At 35.4% G+C, this 21,925-nt stretch overlaps 1 protein-coding gene across 2 annotated transcripts; it reads right to left on the bottom strand.

The window, feature by feature from the left end:
• Nucleotides 1-1,495: 1,495 nt before the first annotated feature.
• TIAL1 (TIA1 cytotoxic granule-associated RNA binding protein-like 1) lies at nt 1,496-18,663 on the bottom strand. Of its 2 annotated transcripts, none has more exons than XM_010564681.1 (12): nt 18,608-18,663; nt 15,393-15,489; nt 11,897-12,046; nt 11,532-11,586; nt 11,134-11,221; nt 9,153-9,228; nt 5,767-5,875; nt 5,369-5,464; nt 5,199-5,283; nt 4,785-4,908; nt 4,172-4,311; nt 1,496-3,213 (listed from the first exon to the last, which is right to left on the bottom strand). In XM_010564681.1, exons 2-12 carry the CDS (start codon nt 15,402-15,404, stop codon nt 3,096-3,098), a joined length of 1,053 nt encoding a protein of 350 aa, XP_010562983.1. In that variant the 5' UTR covers nt 15,405-15,489; nt 18,608-18,663; the 3' UTR covers nt 1,496-3,095. The 2 variants fall into 2 exon arrangements, with proteins under 2 accessions (XP_010562983.1, XP_010562984.1); XM_010564682.1 differs by having other exon boundaries at nt 11,897-11,995; nt 18,608-18,661.
• Between the last annotated feature and the right edge of the window lie 3,262 nt (nt 18,664-21,925).

The following is a 21,925-nucleotide window of genomic DNA, read 5'->3' as shown; positions in this document are numbered from 1 at the left end:
ACATGATTGAAAATGCACAGTTTACAAGTCCAGCGTTGTATGCCTGTTGTCAGTTTTACAGCAAAGAGGGACAATGTTTTGACAGATGACAATACAGGATAAGCCCTTTATCACGTTTCACTTTTATTGAACATTTTCTGCAAATGCAGATTACAACCTTGCTTCAGGTTGCACGCATCAACTTAAGTCATGATAAATCAATACTTTTTGAAATCCAGATCCTAGTGGTAAGGGGTTAGGTAGTGGTTGATTTCTATAGTTAGAGAAATTACAACAGTGTAACAGTCACTCATAAAAGCAGTATGGTGCAAGAGGCTCTTTGGTGCCAAAAAATTGTCAGTGATGCATTTATGAATGCTACTGAGTAGAAAGCAATCCAAATTACAACTCCTCCTCGCAGTGCTATAGAAACATTAAAGGACACTGGAGACTCCCATATCTTGAGCAGTCTGCGAAGAAATATCACCATTAAAGAAAAGCTGTATAAAAATCAATGACAAAAGACTTAAATGAGAAAGTATATCCTATCTTTCATCCTGAAATACAGGTCAGGTATGGCCCAGCTCTCCAGCAGGCATATTAAATAATCAGATTTGAGGTGACCTACACCTTGAGACCTAAAGATCACTGCCTTAATCTTACACCCATTTATATGGGCATTTATGTGGTAATGTACTTGCATCATCTAAATCTTCAGTAGCGCCTAAAGAACATACTGCTTACATACCAGCATGCATCCAAAACATAGTCATATGTCAAACACGTAGAATTATGTAGAAACCCCAGATTTCAAGTGAAGTCTAAGAAATCTTGAAGTAACTTGCAATTCATGTATCTACTGACTCATGATTTTTTTTTTTTAAACCAGGTAAGCGTAACAAAAATGCAGACTTACTTGTGATTTTTTTTTCCAAACTACAATGTATAGGCCGATCCTCGCGTAGATATACACATATATACAAAATTTATAGAAAAACAAAAGTCCTGTAGACAAGATTCCTAACTTGAGCGGAAAAACACTACGTATACCATAAAGGAGAAACAGAGATAAAGGGCCAATTCTGTCATCACAAGCACTTACGGTTCCACACTAACTTCAGTCATTATTGCATGCATTAGATGCCCAGAGTTACAAGTATCTCTGGGTACAGTTGAGCCAACTGACTAAACTGCTCTTCTAGTATATCTCACTTTCAACCTGATCTAAAAGTCAAGGTACTATTTAGCATGTCAAGTAGAAGAGGAGGAAAAAAAACTCATGTGATTTGCTACAGCATTAAGTGTAGTTATTTGCACAACCTGGCTGGGTTTAACAAAACTGCAAGTTTCCATTTCAAAATCTATTCTAACTTGCAACACCTGCATGGTAAGAAACAGAAAAGATAAAATATGCAGCTTCTCAGACACTCATTTAGAACTATCATCTCTAAAATCAAACATTCTGTTTCTTTTAAAATGCAAGTTTGCATCACTGAACTATCACTGCAAATCCTACTTTTTTTTTTTTTAAATTGTGCCTGCCTCAGTGTATTTCAGTATACAGCTGAAACATTTGCACCCCCTAGCTGTCACAGGTAAGACACAGTACTTGTATCTAACTTACATTCATTTTCAACTTCAAATTTATTGAGGCAGTTTATATCAATGTATCCATAAAATAATTCAGAAATAACCCAAGTATACCATTTAAACATCTTCATGATTTATCCATTTACACACTCAGTACACAAACAACCCAGCCTCTGTACAGGTTCATCACATGCAAACCACCCATAAAGACAAAAACTTTAATTAAAAATAAGTCACAACTCAGTGTACTGTTTCAACTGCATCTCCATTTACCAAATGGCACATTGAATATTCTCTAAAATAAGATGTTTTTAACAATCTTGTTAAAAAATTCTTGGGCAAAATATTTCTAGACTTAAAAAACATCAAGATTTTTCAAAACACTCAAGATACTATACAACTTATAATAACCTTGAAATAGGTTTACAAGGTTGTTAACCAAGGTATTTACATACCAAATAATGTAAAGCAAAAAATTCGTATTTCTAATGACAAAAAGGTGATGCATTAAAGATTTATGAAATTAAAATTAAGGCTCTTTGTTATAGTTCTTTATGTAACTTTACATAATAGCCAACTTTGGAAATGTCAGTCTTGCACATTCTTGTCAATCTACTGCATTTAAAGCAGTAGAGTATATTAAGTATTACTTTGAATAATTACATTGCTACTTCTATGTTTGAGCATGCTTTTGAAACACTGTAATTATGAAATATTTACAATGTGTAGCCTTCAAACTTTATGTAAAAGCACAAGTATGACTGTCTGATTTGAATACAAACAACATACTTGCAAAAATGTTTTTACTTCTCAAAATTAAATGCAAAATTACTACAGTCTTAAGCAAACCAGGTCTGAAAAGTTTTAATGTGTGCCTGAATGTGGACAGTAAAAGTTATGTGAAATTACTCAGACAGTACTGTTTTTCATTTTAGACTGAACTATTCTTTGTATCAGACTGTTTTCTTTAAGCATGTAGAAAAATTAAATATTTTTTTTAAAAAATTATTCCGAGACCTACATATACTTTCTGAGCTATGCCTATAGGTTTCTTGAAAAATCAATACTGTCTAGCAGGTTGTAATGATTGGTCCACAGTTTATTTCAGGATGTGTGTTCAACTAAAAGCAGCTTGCTGTTTTTTCAACGTCATTTCTCTTAAAAAGCACAGTGATATAAAACACTGAAGACAGAACAAAAAAAATGGAATGGTAACCTAAAGATCAAATTCATTAGCCATTTCTCCTACTATATCAAAATTTGTAGTCAGAATTGTCTTTATTGACTTTATTTAATTTTTGTACACAAAGAAAAACATGTCCATATCCATCATGAACAAAAACTTTAAAAGGCAGAACTAGAAGACATTTGTGTCCTTCACCAAAGCAAAGCTGTGCTAAAGGTTCCAAACATTTCCATTTTTAAAATAAATATTTTCTTTTTTCATTGTCTACATTCCAGTCTTCAGAATGTCACTGGAAACTGCAGCCTATCATGAAATACACACTTTTAAACAGAGTCCCAGCTCACTGTGTTTGGTAGCTTGCCATACCATATCCAGCTTGGTTAGGTATTACAGGAGCACCTTGTCCCTGGGCAGGTTGAGCACCAAATCCACCCATCCAGGCAGCAGATGGAGATTGGCTTAAAAAGAAACAAGATGATTAAAAAAAAAAAAAAAAAAAGAAAAAAAGGCAAAAAAAAAAAAAAAGAAAAATAATCATGCAAGCTAGTCAAGTTATTTGCAAGACAACCAAAAAAAAAAAAAAAAAAAAAACAACATACTTCCTACACTACTATTCATACCAAAACAGAACAATTTCTTCTTCTTCTCTTTAATGAGTAATTCAGGTAAAGTGCTACAATATGTGATTCTTGAAAATATCATAAGCTTTTTAAGAACAGCCCCACAAACCTTGGGTACTAGCTGCATAGGACAACTGCCTCCAAAGGCACATACATATGCAGGTAGCTCTAAGTCAACATCAAGGATGCAGAAATGTAAAAAAATTCCCAACACCTAATTGGCATGAATACCAGTGATCGGTTTATCAGGGCTTAATATGTTTAATTGCAAGAGATAATGAAGAATTATGTAAACAAAGAAGTTATTTTAAAAGTATGTTAAAACAAAAAGTTGTTGTGAAGACTTCCATCTTCAAGAGATCAAGTATTAAAAGCTCACCCAAATTCTGAAATGGCACAAGTTAAAGTGTCAATATGTAGCTTCTTCTCTCCAGGGTTATGAATGCTTCAGGCAAAAACCTGGGCTCCCTGGCTCAGACTCTCCAGTATTCACCACCTCAATTTGGAATCCAGAAAATTTTTAGATATCAGACAAGACCACCATCCAAAACTTTACCAAAGGAGTCGTCTTTGTGCCTTGAATCTCAAAACACCCATACACATAAAACGTGTGATCAAGTACAAGTCAGAGTGACTCACCCCATTATTTGGTCCATGGTAATCATTAAACATAAGCTTTAATCATGTAGGAGTCCACCTAACGCTTGAAACCTTGTGCAATCCTTGAACCAAATGAGCCTGAAACTCAGATATAACGTTCTTGGAATATTCTAAAAAATTAAATACAATTACTCACTCTACTCCAAAACCCTGTTGATTCCATGCTTGGCCATACATTCCATATGATGGTACTTGCCACCCATTAGCCATATATTGCCCGTACTGTTGTGGATTTCCATATACTTGGCTCCATTGCCCCCATTGACTGTAATCCACCTAAGGACAGAATAGTTCATAATACTTCAGGTTCTAGAGATGGATCATGTTCCTTTTGTGCTGAAGGCAAATTTTTTGGCTATATCAATCACAGGGCTGAAACAAGTAATAATGAGATCAGAAACACAAGACATCACTGTGACTTAATTAGATCCTTGTATTGAAAAAAGTATTTGAGTGTATTTTAAATGCCAAAGAATATTTGGTTGGATAGTCACCTAGTCTGCAGTTAGTGAACTAGCAAGAATCAGAATTACCTCAAAGTTTCTCCCTATCTTGAATCATATCCAGAAGACAGTAACAGATACTCCATCAAAATCACTAGCCCAATTTCATGAACAACTGGAACATAACTGAGACAGAACATGGAATTTCATAAGAAGTCTAACACAAAATTTAGCTATTGTAACTGGGAAGGCATTACAGGTATATACACAAGTGCTTCTGTAATACAATGAAAAGGTTAAAGTTACCTGTTGGAAGTTTTTAGTCATGTCGGGGGATTCTTTACCCCAATAACACTTAACAACATGTCCTTCAATTGTGGTTCCATTAACTGAAACAATAGCATGTGCTGCACTTTCATGGGTTGAAAATCTAAAGAATGTAAAAACAAACTAATGTTATGCTTTATAGTACTTTCACTTGAGTGTTAAAAAACAGTGACTCCATACATACAGGAAATCCAGAGAAAAAGATCTGCTTTCACAGATATTCATCTTCTCACGTAAAAAGATTGGTGGCCACTTTTAAAAGTTCCAAATTTTTCTATGAACATATGGTGACAGCTTTTAATGTATCAGCACAAGTTCAATCAAGTAAATTACAGAAAGATGAAACATCACTACATGAACAAAATCACAGATTTTATTTTTCTCTGTCCATACCTGACAAATGAGTAACCTTTTTCCGGAAACACCCTTATTTCCATAATCTGTCCAAATGGTGAAAAAGTCTGTCTCATAAGTTGATCTACAACATATAATGTTTTTGATTTAGTAACCATCTTGGTGTCCAAAAAGCTTCAATAATAAAAAAATAATAAAACAAATCCTACCTGTTAGCCCCGAGGCAATTCCTCCACAGTATACAGTACAATTTTTTGGACTTGACTGATTTACTACATCTTCAAACCTCAATTGTTTCGTGTTATCTATAAAGAGAGAAAGCTGTTTTTAAGCAGCAGGCTAACAGTAACCACAGAGTTCCAGATACTTACCTCGTACACAAGTATGAATTGTACATTTAACAAACACATTCAATATTTTATGATAGACCAGTAGCGCCACCACTACATTCATATAATATACCAAAAAAATCTATTCTTTAAGATCTGGAAGTCAAGGTAGATATGTAATTAAGTGCCATGATTTTGGCAACATTATGTTTTATTCCTCCATTGAATAGTGATGTGCAAGAGAACAAACACAACGTAGCATCACATGAAGGTCTTACTTTCTTGTGTACTTTTGGGGGCTGGTGGTTTCCGTGTTGCCCAGTTAGTTCTGATCTGACGGCCTCCCAACCACTGGCCTCCCATGTGTACAATAGCATTTTCTGCATCCTAAAGAGATTAAAATAAAGATTATAAACACATCAAAACAAGAAGCATGTACAAGTTTACTTCTAAGAAAGACTTGGTTGTCAGCTAATTCCGTTGACAAAACCAGTAACGGTACTAAAAAGATTACGACATTCTGAACGACAGCAAGCAGCCAAAAATAAAGTAACATGAAGCCAATCGGTTACAGAGAAGGCCCTCACAAATGATTTGGTAAAAACTTCCTCCCACCCTTAGTTTTTACACACAGGTTAGAAGCCAACTACAATCATACACATACTACCTTTACACAAAAAACATCTGTAACAGAATATGTGAAGGCTGCCCAAAAAAGTACAAAGGTCATACAGATAGATGCCAGAAGCAATTTCTGAAACAAAACAACTATAATTTTAACTATTAAAAAAATGTATGAATTATTTTGCCAATTGACTGTTATTAAAAATACAATACACAGAAATATATATAATAGTAACAGATGAAAAATCAGGAAAGACTGTTTAATCAAAATACATTACTGAAAAATTTCTCCGATGTAACCCCAGTAACGCTTATACCATGCAGTACATGTTTCCAAAAGACAATGCATAATAAGATCGAAATGTGTTTTTTCAGAATCTTAATATGCACTCAACATAATAGGCCAAATTTAGGTAGAAAAATCTAATATTTTGGGAAGGCTGAATGGTAGTTACCAAGAAATTGTAATGCTGAGATACAAACAGATTGAGCACACAAGTTTCCTTTTATTCATTACTTGCACCAACCCCCATCCCCATGCCATCCTCTCTTCTGCCCTCTGGAGGCATGCAATATATGTCTGAGCATAGACTGCTTTGTAAGTTCTCTAAATATTGAAGTCATTGTACGAACACACACACACACACACTAAAGAGTCCGGGGCCCACGTGGCTTAACTTCTTATCTGGAGCATGAATTACAAGACAATCTTTAAGTTCACATTGTAAGCAGAAACATCTAGTAAGCAAGGGATAAGTTTACTAACACTTGGAAGAAGAAATTTTTTCCCCAATCGCTTTGAAAGAAGAGAGGCAGAGCAAATAGTACATGGGTTTGAAATGCTTTTCCAAGGGCACAAAGCTTAAGAAAGAAAATGCCAAGCACAAAGGACAAAGAGGACATATGGACAAGTTAAAGGTGGGTGACTAGCATTGTCCTGCCTCACACTGAAGGCTTCCAGCTGTAACAGGTTCATCTTGAACTCAAATCACTCAGGACCTTGATCTTCCTAAGTTTTAATTACACAGAGTGATCATTTTGAAGACAATACATAAATACAAAAAAGAAATTATGAGAGATCACCAATGAGGAAAAAAAACCTAAAAGACAAAAACAAGCCACCAGAATTAAAAAAAAAAAAAACAAACCCAAACTATTCAAGCACCCTCACTCCTAAAACATAGTAAGTTACAAACTGACTAGGAAATGAAAAAAGCTCTAATGAATCTTGCTGCCAGTCTTGAGGATCACAGCTATGACAAAAATGGAATGTAGCCTGTGCTGTAACTGTTCCAGGTCAATGTAGGAGTTTAATTTTTTTTTTTTTTTTTATAACTGTGGTGTGCATTAAGACCTCAGACTGGAGTACCTAAAATCTGGGAACATATCCCACTTCCCCAAATCTAGCAGGATGACTGTAAATTCTGAAAAACAGGACTTAAACTGCCAGCTCAGGATGGTCGTGCCATAACCCTACAGGTGCAGCTGCTGTCTGAATGAACAGCAATAAGAACATAAATTTTAGAAGTACTTTTTAGTATTACATTTAGAATTCATCCATTAATTTTGCAGAGTGAATACAGATTTTAAATCGGAGGTTTTGTGCCTCAGTCTTAAAAGAATCCAGTAACTTGCATTCCATGTGACTGTTACAACATTTCCCCTATGGTCACAGAAACCAAACACAACCATATGATAAGGGAAGAAGGGTACAAGGAAATAAGACATCTATTCCTCTTGTCTATTTCAGCTGCAACACAAAATAGATGAAGTGGAAAAATACACTAAATCAAGGCATTCAATTTGTAATATCTTAGGGCATTTGCAAATCTGAAGAAAAGAAATTCCAACTTTTTCTTCCAATTAAGATTCGGCTTCAGATAACTTACAGAAGACAGAAGAAGAGTCTTGACATGTAGGACTTCTGACTACACAAACAGCCTTATATGCCTAAAATCCTTAACTGTGTGTGTTTCTCCTATGCAAAATATTTAAGGAAACCAGTTTACACAGTTTTGCCATGTTGTCCCAAACATACCTCTAAACATGTACAGCTCAAATTTCCAAATAATCTTCACAAATTTCTTAACTCTGTCAAGCATTTATTTAACTTCCAAATTACCAAGAATTATTTGTTGAGTCAATTGTATTGCTATAAATGGTAGGGCATAGCACTATTTTTACCAGTACTATACTGATTAAATTCTACAAATAACATCTTTAATATCTGTATCAGAAAGGGGTACTAGTCACTTGTCGGAAGCATTTTTTCCTAAGCATGCGTAACATTATCCACTACGTAACACCATCCAATGCAAAACCAAGAACAACCTTCAGTTTTACAATATGCATAAGCAAAATGCTTTAGGAGCACAGAACCACCTCTTAGCTGCAAATTAATTACTCAATACAAAGAACCATCTTAGATTTCAAAACAATCTAACAACTCAAGCAAAGGACCAACCAAGAGCCTTCCTGAGATGCAGAGCTCAAGCAAATAAATCCAGCACACCTAATGGTTGCATTAGGTCCCCAGAAAGACTGAGCTTTGGCATGAACCTAAACCTGGCAAACACCACTGCGTAGCGTGGCACTGCACTCCTTCGGACGGAGGGCTCTGGGATGTCATTTTCCAGGGGCTCCTACCTTAACAGAGGGAGCCGCACTGGACCTGGCATGGTGCCCCAGCTAGGAGACCTAAAGCACTACTGGTTGGACCAGGCACCCCACTCGCTGTAGGAGAGATGGTTCCAGAGACTAAGCTGAACTACCCTAACGCACCCAAACAAGCTTTCTACATTCATGAATCTTGTTTCACAATGTCCTCGAATCTTTTTTCACAACATTCTCACAGCATCGCTGTCATCTGAATTGTTTCAACCCATAAATAATGGAAGTTTTTGACTAAAGTATGTTTGTCCCACACATGCAAATTTATTTCCCCTGGGTAAGTCTGATACCTAGTGAATATATAAACAGAGGTGCAAAACTAGAAGTAGAAAATAGGCAATTATTTTAAATCTACATTGTGATTACTCACCAGTTTGTTATAAAAAGATACAAAACCATAGCCTTTTGACTTTCCAGTTGCCATATCTTTAACTACCCGTGCATCCCTGTGAAAAGAAGCACAGCTATATGAGGGTAATATTAATAACCTGCAAAATAAAAACTAAAAGGAACCACACACACTGTATTGTGAGCATAATTTTTTCTTATAAATTCAGTTAGCCCTAAAACTACAGTCATTCCTGAACTCTCCCTATTGCTTCTTTACCTGTTAGAAAAAAGCAGTAGGACAAAAAAAAATAACATGTAATAAACATGCAACCTACCCACATAACCTATACTGGCTAAAACTAGAATGTTCAAATTTGAAGTATAAGAGAAACAAAGTTTCCTTTTCTAATATTCTATTGGCTAGGGTCCTCTAAGGTTTACTGTTCTATAAATTACTGTAACAATTCTATCTAATTTACCATGCATTTTCTAAATAGTTAAATGTCTTCTGCCTAGTGATACAAAATATATGAAATATTAAAAAATCGAAAAAGAGGAAAAAATAGGAATTAAAAGGCATACATGGCCTGTTAACAGATTTCTTTATTTTTCTTGGTCAATTCTCTACCATCATTTTGGAGTTTGGGTAGCTGTAAATTTTGAAAAATTGACATTTTCAGAAATTTAAGAAAGGAGAATAAAACTAACAACAATGCTAAGCACACCAGTACGAAAACAACAAATTTACACAGAAATTTTAGTGAGTAAGTTAAAATGATTGGAAATATAGAACTGCACTGAATATAGAATGTTAAAATGTAAATACTAAAATATGTATATATAAATAATGTATAATAAGAATAAATAGAAATGAGAAAAAATCTACAACTGAGTTCCAGTGTGCACAGTTCCTTGCAGTTAGCCTTCAAGATCCTGTCCATTCTTATGAGCAATTCTGCAAAATAACCAGAATGCTATTACTTTTAATTGTGACTTGGACTTTAGAAAAACTGCAGGTCTCAGGTATAAATAATAGATTGAGAAACAGAAACCTGAATTATTCTTTTTAAATTGAAAACAGTACTACTTACCACATTAAGAGACAAAAAGCAAAGTAAACAAAATAGCAGAGGTAAGAAATAAGATTTATGATTCATTTAAAAATATGCGTACAGAACAAGAGAAAAATAAGAATTTTGTTCTTAGAAATATATTCCTGTAAAGTAGTACAAAAACGTTCATGTGCAACTTTGAAAGATTTATATAAAGATAAACTGATAGAAGATTAACAGACTTTTTTTAGCAGTACTCTTAAGGACATACATACTTTAGCACTCACAAGGATTCTTATAATTTTAAATATGTTCAATTAAAATACCAGGTGCTTTAGTATTACGTGAATTATCTATGAGAAGTTTAAAGAAACATTCTCTTAACTGGCAGAAATGTGCACATATTATAAATCCACCATTCTTTCATTTAAATATTACAATCTTAATTCATCCCCTGTTATCATCCAAAAAAGTAGATTTCATTCTCATAAGCATTAGCTTTTTTCAAAACGTTCACAAGTTATTCAACTAGCTGCTTCATAAAATTATATTCTAATTGCCCAGTTTTCTATACTGCCTATGAAACGCAGTATGAATGCATAGAAAATACACTGAGGATGCAACATATACCAGTTGTCAAGTCACTATTCTGTACACATTCTGAACAACAAAAAGTCACACTTAGGAACAGTAATTAAATTTTAATAAAAAGTTGAAGTACATTAGCATATAAATTAGGTTAAAAGCACATTGCTTTCAGCAAAACCAGAGCACAATTACATTACTGTATTTACAATCATGATAGATACTGAGATGAAACAATAACCCCCCTTTACTGCCCACCCAACATGACAAAATTAACATCAGAAAAATTATCCAAAAAGATAAGAAATAACATTTCAACTCAGAAACAAATTTTCATTGTCATATTTTCTAACTAATATTGGAAATGTTTATTACGATACTTACGATATTTTACCAAAAGGAGCAAATGCTGACTTGATGTCTTCTGTTGTTATTTCTGGACTTAAATCCCCAACGAACACATGGAAGTGATCTGAAAATAAATAATTTACTAATCAAATATTTAACTGCTATCTAAAATTTCAACTCCTGAGAAAGTGATGCTCTGCACACAGCACTGGGAACGAGGAACACCCAGGATTCCATTTGATGAGCAGCAGCAATTTAATCTGTCCACTCCAGTTTCCCCAGTTGTAAAGCAGAAACAGAAGAATTAGTTTGCAAAATTCTATTAAACACAAGATGGGAAGGAGAAAAGTTATGTTTAAATGCATTTATGACAAATTATTACCACGTTGTGAGGTATTTGTGTAGAAGTGATACTGTGGCATTACTTTACTTACTGGATGTATCTTTTTTCTGGCTACTTGGTGTTGTTGCCCAGTTTACTTTGACCTCCTGAAAATAAGTATAAGATTTAGTATAAATTCACAAAAGTCTTACGTTTTATAAGTTCATTCAAGGGTGGGTTACAACTGTCAATGTTTACAAATCATCATTCAATATAAAATGCTGTCGTAATTAGAATGTCACAAACTCTATGTTTTCTAAAATTTTCTTTTTTTTAAATCAGTATTTTGAAAATATTATTCTAACAGTACTTAACCTCGGTAAACATCTTCAACAAAATGAATGCCCCACGGTTTTATTAATATTTTTACACAAACCTATATCCCTTAAATCTAAGATTACAATGTAAGCAACTTACCTTTCCCAAAATTTTTCTCCCATTCATAGCAGCTAATGCAGCAGCTGCATCTCTGTGTTCATAAAATTCCACAAAGCAATAAGGGTCATTGCTTGTATGCTGCAAAACAGAAAATCCAACAGAAGAGTTGACCCTTCTGCTATCGGGTTGCTGAGAAGAAAATCCAGGAAAATATATTACTTATAGCTAGAAACTTTAAGAATGATTTGCATTAGATTTATGAAATAGCCTTTGACATTACACTTAAATGCAAGAATTATGAAGATGGACTTTTTATTAAAGGTCTCGCAATTTCTGAAGTATAGTTTACCTTGTATGAGGGCTCAGGACTTTAAGTTTACTAAACTAAAAATAATTCAACTACCAGAAAAAAAGTGATCTGCAGACTGGATGGAAGGGGGGAAAAAAAGAGGAAGAATGGAGAGAAGAACAAAAATGGTCTTCTGCCTCATATATATACTCAAAGCTCAAAATATTTGTTCCCCAGATACATTTTTGCCAATTTTCTCTCTCCTCCTACTTAAGAAGTCCTTCCTTTTATTTGCCTGAAACTCACTAGCGGACAGCTACCCAAAAGTTGCATATTCTTAGTCTCAAGTGAAAAATGTTACACCCACCAACTGGAAAATATCCCTTTAAAAGGACTCAAAATAGTCTGACTGAGGGAAAAAGATAATCAATTGATTGTTACTCTGTTAAATCTTGGGCATAAACCAGTTTTTTAGAATGGCCTATCAAATAACCTTTAAAAACACTGACAAAGCTCACTGAAGTATTAAATGTCCCAGAGTATTAAGTGCAAAGAATCTAAAAGTCTTCAGAAAAGTTGATCAAGTGGAAATGATGATTAGAATGCAATTTTAACATTGGATTTAATCTGCCTAAAAGATGTAATGAGTACAAAAACTAGAGCCTTATACCAAAACTACATTAACTACTCTGCGTGTACATAAGATGATAAACACTTAATATTGAACAAATTATTTCTTGCATGGACAGGGAAGGGTCTAGCATGTAAAGAAACTGCTTTCTTGCATATCAACCTCCCCCAGCGTCAGGTAGAGCATAGCTCTAACGCAAGTTAAGAGTAGGCCTTTACCAGTTTTACTATTTAACTTCTGAAAATTCATACACACTTATATGAACAAAGAAATTCTAATTCTGCCCTGTAAAACTGAATTGTACATCTTCAAATAGAATTCTGTCTACACATGAACAAGGGAGGCTATTAAGATCTAATAGCTGAACTGATCACAAGGCCTTGATATACCTAAAATGATCAAGTAGTATGAATGCATCCTTCTAAATAATGTCAGTACTAGGTGTCTCTAACTGATGCAAAATGAACAGACAAGAGAAAATAAACCTGAGATCATAAAAAAGAGTTTAAGTCACAACAGCCATGAAGTGCTCTAAAAGCACATTCACCCCCGATGCCCCAAAACAGTAAGCCTTAATTCACCCCTCTTCCCATAGTACTTTCCTGCTGCAATGAAAACAAGATTTGGGAAACCCATTTAAGGCCTTAGCAGATTTAGTGCAGTTTATGCTTCAAGTGAAGTGCAACTTTACTTCTAGATTGTGGGGAGGTCTTCTTTAGCACTAAGAACTTGTCTGAACATGCGAAGAGCCTCTTTTGCCAGTGCCCAGATCTTTAGGTGTTCAAGACACCTGTAAACGCTAGTCACACCATCCCCCGAGTATCATATACCCCCAAAATAAACACTTGAAATAGCTAAACACTTGACATCTTCATGTCACATATTCTACAAATGAAAAAGAGTGAGCAAACAGTTGATACACCTGGCTAAAGAGGGGGTTGGCGGGGGGAAATCATAAAAGTTTCGAAAACATTCAGGTATAAACTTGATGGATAATGGTAGTAACAATGGACAGGTAAGAACCATTTAAATGCAACTCGGTGCCTATGAAAAGTTCACAACAATTGATCAGGACAGTATGGACAGGTACTTTGACAGTTAAAAGCGCTGTAGCTGCAGGCCAGTTCCAGTCTAGAATCCAACCTGCACTTGCTGACTGCTTGGTGACAGGTGCTAAGGTCAGCCCAGTGCATTCACCTCCATATGACTGAATATAGCTGCAAGTAGCTTTTTGTTTATCTACTTATTTCATAAAGGTGTCTCACTTGTTGTTTCTATGGTTATGTAAAAATCTTAAAACCACAAAGCCTAACTCAAGGTAAAATGAGTCTTGGAATTTCTCATCTGGTTCTCAAGAAATCAGACTGATACTAACATCTCTTGAACAACTGAAGGTTGAAGCAGCAGTACCTTATTTCTGAAGGGCATATGACAAAACTGTTTCTTCAGAGAAAAACTCAGAACTATGCTCTGTTATCCTCCTGTTTAGTTATCTTTCTCCAATAAACCTATAGAAAACGTGGCAGAGCTCTTATCTTCACTAAAAAGTTTTAATACAATGCCACATGGGAAATTATTAGTTAAGACAAAGATGAGAGTGATTAAACAAGCATCAGGTGGATAATAGGCAGCTAAAAAACAGAAAAGCAGTGTGTCACCTTGAAAGGAAAAGACAACCACAGAGGAGTTACTACTAGTGTTCCTAAAGAAGTCTGGTCGCAAGACTTGCCTTTTAATACCTTCATTAACAATCCTGACAAAAAAATGTGACTGTACTCAGGAAATCTGTAATTACTAGTACGAAGCATAAGTAGTACTAAAAAGTAGGAAGACCATACTGAAAGCCAGAGTTGAAGAACTGAAGATTAAACCTAGCAAAAATTCCAATTAGCCCCTGCCTGCTCAAAGTTTAGCAGTAATAAATGCAGAAGGAAGGAAAAATATTAGGGAGCAAAAAGTTGCCTAGGATGTCTCAACGAGATCACAGAAATGGCTACCAACCCTAAATGTATCATGGTACTTACAATGGAGAGAAGAAGTATTAATACTTACCAACACTTTGTACAAAAGACCTTCTCTGGAATATTATGGAAATTTTGTCACTTTTTTTTCAAGAAAAAAATAATTTAAGAACAGAGAAGTGCAGACAAGAGCTATTCGCACTGGCACAGAAGAGGCTCAGGAAGAGCAAAACTTATTTTGAAGGATTTTTTTACTTTTCATTCATAGCAAAGAAGCATTTATTCGAGAGGGAAAAGAATTACAGAGGCTTATGTGAAAAATGTGAAAAAGTGAAAAATGTACAAGATAGCCATGAATAACTCTTGAAAGAAGGTTTCTGATCATCAGAACAAGGTGGTTCTGAAAAGAGGGGGTAAACAATATTTTAAATGAAGTGCAATCTCATGATCAGCTGGTAAAAGGTATGTCAGGGCCACAGGCAAAAGTACAGGACTGTACACAACAACAGGTCTCTTCTGCAAAAAGCCAAACATAATCAACCTAAAACCCCCCACTACCAGTAATGTCAAAAGAAGCCCCCAACTCCGTTTATTTTGCACAACTTTATCCTAAGTTACATTACGTTTGCTAACCCCAGATGTGGAAGGCCTTACCTCCGTTATCATTTTACAGCTTTTGCATGGTCCAATCTGGCTGAATAACTGAAGTATAAGAACTTCAGTCACATCTCTGGAGAGGTTTCCTACATAGCTACACAGGGAAACAAGAAACCAACATTTGAAACCAGAAATTTTCAGCTTTTCAAATGTAATTAAGATTTTAAAATCTTAAATTTGATTATGAAAAATCTCCCTTTAAATATCCCAGGTATCTTAAAGACAGTATTAACAAATTATTTCATGATATAGTTTTAATGCAGCATTCATGTGGTTTCTAAATTATAAAACTGGCTGCACAACTGAGAACATGAAGCTTGATTCAGACACAGTACTGGACACAGATATCTAGTGCCAATCATTTCTTTGTCAGAGAAATGTCAAACGCAGGAGGAACATTGCTCAAGTATGTTGGGCAGAACAAGCAACCAAGTGGGCAAAGATGCTTTAAGTTTCACTTCCCACTGAGCATCTAATCCAGACTACTCCTGAATTCAGGTACAAACCTACATCTAACCCCTATTAGTTCAGTAGTAGCTATCAGACATAAACTGTGCTGCCTTGCAAGCGACCAACTCAATTTTTCTGTTTTCCTGAACATTTGGAAAACCAGCCCACTCACCAATAGGCAATTTATGCAGCATTATGCCATAGGAATGCTCCACATAGCATCTATCTCAACAGCTACCACCTCTGTAAAACTCCCCCAAATTTTGTCAGTGTTATTTTAATATCACCCATACTTCCTGATTTTTTTATTTATAAAATCTCAGAAATAATTCCAAGTTTTGAAATACCTATTAGATAGAGTCCTAGATTTACCCAGATAGCCAGAAATCCAATAGCCAAGTTTTAGAACTATTTCTAGATACTCTGCTACATTTTACACTCACAAAAAGTAAAACCAGGTCAGAGATGGCCAAGACAGCCATGCATGCAGAACTGTATTCTTAAAAAAAAAAGTGACTAATTTGTAATCAAATTGTAAACAAAGCGATCAGTTAAAAGAAAGGCTTGTCACAGCAACAGAACTCAAAAGTCATCAGCACAGGGACATTAATTATCTTTACAAGTAAGCCTGTCAAGACAAAGTATTCAAATGCAACCAGTAACACGAGCAGAACTTTTGTGATTCAGCTGTTGAAACAATATACATTTTATTCATTTTACTCTGATCTATTATAGAATGTCATAACACAGAAAGCTAAAGTCAGTCTGAGCTGTTAATACACTTCAGTGAACATAAATGTGAACCAGCATTTCTTAGTCTATGCACAAGCCAAATTCTTTTGAGTACAGCAATTTAAGTGCACACACTTCTTTTGCTTAATGGGCATCCCTTTAAAAATTTTGAAAAGCAATTTCTGTGTTTGACAACAGGATTTTCATCTAGCTTCAGCAAAATTAAAATGGACACTGTTTGTTTTCATCTGAACACCACACAATGATACCAACGAATTTTTGTTTATGTTGTTATTCTTTCAACAACTATGAAACAGTTCTGCACTCAGTCAGGACTTCAATGCTACAAAAGATCCAGAGTGAGTTTCTTATATATCGCATCACCTGAATATAGAAACATCCATTAAAAGCTTTCCTGTACTCCTTACTTTCTGACTAAATATGTATGAATTAATAGAAGTCATTAATAGAAGCTACATTTCCAGCCTGTACTGTTGAAGCATTTCAGTAAAGAAGTTAAAAACTACAGAATTCTGTAAGACCCATTACAGGACAAATTGCCCATCTCATTGACTTCTCAAATCTCTATTCTGAAAATTTAGCAGTTAAACATTTATCCATACCTTCCTTAACTAAATTTTTGCTAATCATTCACCAAGATTAAGTTGTAAATCACTAATAGTTTTAAATGGAAATATTGACTTTTGCAGATACTACTGAAATCAGATGGAAAATAGTTACCAGTAGGAATTCCCACATAAAGTGTCAATACTGCTGCGAACTTATTACTAGTACTTGTTTCCTTTTTATGTTGTAGAACAGTGTAAGTTAACACCATGCCTTAACAGCATACTGATATAAGCACCTGTACAGTAGCACTGACATGAAATTAAATACAGTGAAGTCCTACTAACATTATTGCTACTGCAAAATCAGATACAGTAAGGAGTACAATTAACACTATAGAAAAACAAAATCTCAGCCTTTTCTGCATAATATTAATATGTATTTTGGAAATGCAAGAACTCTGAAAAGCGATCTGAAGAATTCCTCTTCGTCTGACAAAAAAAAGCCAGGAAAATCCATTCCTTAAAAGTCTATTCAATTAAGGTTAAGATAAATCACACTAACTGCTAGAAGAGATACTAGGTGGTTTTCGAATACCACTATGTCTTCATCAGGATAGTTGTGAGTGAGCATGTTGTATCATTAACTTCAGCTATGAAACAGGTTGCCTCTTCATAAAAATCAGCAGTGTAATTCCGGACCACCTGATTGCTAGATTCAAATGGAATGTAAAGTCCTAATGGTCCATTAATTCTCTAAATGTATCTGATAAATACTGCCTTGATGTTTTAATATTACCAGAGTCAGAAGGCATTAATACCTTTCACAAGTTGCTAACACGCTGAAACTTGAGTAATACACACGCTAAGAATACTTCACAATAAAAAGTTCATGTAACAAGGACAACACCCACAGAGACCAAAATCTCTTGAAGTGCATGTAAAATACAGGAATACAAACCTCTACAGCTTTGAAACAATGCACTAAAAAATACAACTTGATGGTTACTTTCACGTCTTTAAGTAAAGTTGGTTGCAGTAACATTACCTCCTTCAGTACAGTTAAAGATGACTTAAAAACACCATACAAGCAAACATCATCTGTGTACAACGTTTGAATACTATATAACTAAGGAAAGAAATACATTCAACATAATAGGAACAGAAACCTTACCTTTCTGGAAACACAAAACTTTCCTCAGCTGATGCTAATCACCTGCCACACATGGCCAGCCTATTGGCGCACCCAGTTTTCCCCTTTCTAGCTGAATTTACACATGATATAACACAGTATTTTCTATTCTACTTTATGAAGCCAAAATAAGCAGAACTACACCTAAAGAAAACATGGCTTTTAACATGCTATTGCATGGAATTTCAATCTTTTTGTTTAGATACGTTCTAGAGGATATATTATTAAAACTTTTAAAAAATTATAAAACCCAACAGAGAAGAAGCACTTACTATACTTTTATAGGCTGTTGTCTTGGTTAATGTGACAGGGCAGCAAAAGTTGTGGCTTTTTGCATACAGGCAATAGTGTTTGTTCCCTTCTGCAAGTTTGAAGCACTTAAATACCAATTAATAAGCACACACAAAAAAACCCAAACCATATATATATATATCTCGCTCCTGATATAAACTTAAATATATTACACTTTTGAATGCTGCTGACAACACAAAGAATAACAAACTGTATTTGAAATTCAGAGATCTTGTAGAATTATCTAAAGAATAAAAGAAACACATATCAGCAAGTAATGAGTTTTAGAATTAAAGTCTTTGGCTTGAATTGAAAAATCCTCTTTGTGAAGGTAAACCATTTTTTATTGTATCCTAGACAGGTAAGGAGGAAAGGGACATTTACAGCCACTACTTTTAGGTCCACAAAACTCCCCTACATACTATTTGGAGGAAAGATAGTAAATATGTTTTCACACTCGCACAGACAACGTGCAAGAAATGGCAGATTCCATATTTAAATGAAGGAACTACGATAAGCAATAAGGTAATTGAATTGGTGACAAGTCCATAGAAATTCTAGTAGCATCTCTGCCTAGTGCCAGTGAGCTAATGGAAATAAAACGATACCAAGAGAAGTCCACCCTGTAGACTCCACTAAGCAGACAATATTCCTCCACAAGAGAACTGAACTGAAAGGAAGTGTAAGAGAAGTGAATCCAGCTCCTGGTTCACAGCTGACCTTACACACCCTATCCAAATTCCATGACACTAAGAATGTAACATGGCAAAGCTAATGACATAACTCATAGGTATTCAGTGACTGTTCCTGAAGTTTTTCCTAAAGCCACTAATAAGAACATACAAATTTGGAACTTTTCTTCCAGTTATCAGCGACATCCAAGAACATTTGCAACACATTAGGTTTCTGATAGTTTAGTTTTCACTTTAAAGTAGAAACAGGACTTTGATACAGCTTGTAAAGGAAGGAAATCTGACAGTACTCACAGAAAACAGAGCTTTCAAGTGTTCAATTAAAAACAAACAAAAACCCCACAGAAGCCCACAGCTCATTTTAGGACGAGCTAAAAATTTACACATTGTGAATCTTCTATATCACATTTGAACTGAGGGGTGTGACAAATCCTACAAAAAGGCCCCCCTTTCTCAAGTTATCTTCAAACTGTTTACAGCAGTAAGGAAAACTTTTTGGCAGAAAATATTGAATGTTATTCTTCACATTTCTATAAAGACCTAATAGTTATGAAGTGTGAGAAATAAAAATGCAAGTGGTGTCTATTTTCCATACTAAGCCTCAGAAAATATTTTGAATTCTTAAAAGCTCATGACTGACCTGTCGTGACTGAAAACAACAGAACAGCCCTGCCAGTACTGCAAATGAAACCATTATTATTCCTGAGATATTTAAGATGAGCATAAACATTAGGTGAATAGTAGTTAGGTGGATTTTTCTGTTTATAATTAAAAAAATTGCAAGTGTTAAAAAAGAAAACTCCTTCCTAACCTACAGGTTTAGTTTTTCTTTCCTGAATAAATGAAATACCAAAGACATTCATAAACTATCACTTAAACTATCAACCAACTGCTTATGCACATGGTCAAATAGCTAAAGAAACAATTTGTTCTTCACTTACTCCCCCCCCCGCCACAAAAACAAACAAAAACAAAGGAGTTTAACTTACAATATTATTAGTTGTTCTTGGGGGGCAGTGAGTTTTACTTCTATGAGAGATTATAACTGCTATACAGGAAAAGTATTACCCAGGACAATAACCTTTAAAACACAACTTGCAATTCTGAATTTAAAGGCATTTCAGATAAAAGTAGGGACAAGGAGATGTAAGAAAAGCTACAGCAGAATATTTGTGTTTTATGAAAAAAGCCCTCAAATAATTACAGGAAAGTAACCCTGCATGACTGTGGTTCCTACAAAACTACTAGGAAATGAATGTATATGCTGTTTATGAGTTCGACAAATTAGACAGTCACATGTGTGCAATAAAACATCTTGGGCAGCTGTAGAGATGCTATTTCAGACATCTTAGTGAAAATGTAATTTTTTCCTTGTCAGTGACTATGGGCTAAGTCAGGTCATCAACCAATGTGTAAGAAGAACCCACTCCCAATGTAGTACCGAAACTTGTTAGAGGTAAAAGAACATTTTAAAACTTAACCTAGATATAGCACTTATTTAAAAAAAAAAAAAAAAAAAAAGGAGCCAATCGGGAAGAGAGGAACCTTGATAACAAAACTGAGTAAAACGCTGTGTAACTTTGCTCTTTTCCCTCCTCTCATTCTAAAGCAACACTCTGAAAACTATGTCCACTACCAGGGCCAAGCCAAGTCAGACCATTTGGGTCATCAACACAAAAGGCATGTAAAATATCCTTATTTAAACTATGCATCTTGGGGAGCACAGACTAAGTAAGTACTTATACTACACCATAAACAAGTTAAAAGAACTTTTGCAGATGTAGGAAGGAGAAAAAACACAAATTGCCTCAAAAAGCCTTAAATGCCAAGTCATCATTTTGGTAGTGGAAACAAAATTCAGAGATTATTTTACTCTGTTTCAGTAGTGTCTTTAAAGTAGCCCTCAATCCAAATTATCTTTGAAAGCCTTTCTGAAGGCTACTGTCCCAAAACCTGAATAGACAAAGATTTCATTTGCACTGTCTTGAGCTGTGTTTCTCATATGGGCAGCCTGAACGTCGTACTGTTGAGACTGCCTTTCTTCCACCGACAGCCCGAACACTGTCCTGTTCATACAGCACGTAACATCCTTTGGCAACTGGAAACTGAAAATCTATGAACTAGTTACAACAATCAACAACAGAATTACGTGCTCTCGAGTGCCTTGCCATACATACTAGCCCTCCTCACGTAAGTCAGTAGGACAAAGAAAACCCATCAAAACCATACCTGCAGAGTTGGAAAGAACTCAACAGCAACCAAAAAAAGCTCAAATTTACAAACAGAAAACAGGTGACAGCCACCAACTGATTAAACACTGCCTAGAGAAACACGGCCAACATACAGTTACTTCTTTTGCCAGGGCCCGAGAGGCTGTTCCTGAGCCATACGGTGAAACACTGGAGGGAAAAGCAGCTTCTCCCACCCGCCCGCTACGGGGAGTCTCCTTTTGCGGTGTTCCCCGTCCCACCCACCGCAGGGAGAACACAAAGAACTTCCCTAACGCCGGGACCGCCGTGAAGGGGACCCGACGACGGGCGACCCCGACCCGCTCCTCCCGGCGCCGGCCCCGGCAGAGGCTTGCGCCCCCAGGCCCGGCAAAGCGGG

Source organism: Haliaeetus leucocephalus, unplaced genomic scaffold, assembly GCF_000737465.1.
Source record: "Haliaeetus leucocephalus isolate CR32 unplaced genomic scaffold, Haliaeetus_leucocephalus-4.0 Scaffold184, whole genome shotgun sequence".
Lineage (NCBI taxonomy): Eukaryota > Metazoa > Chordata > Aves > Accipitriformes > Accipitridae > Haliaeetus > Haliaeetus leucocephalus.
Note: the sequence above shows the minus strand (reverse complement) of the source record. Positions and strands in the feature narration are given on the sequence as shown.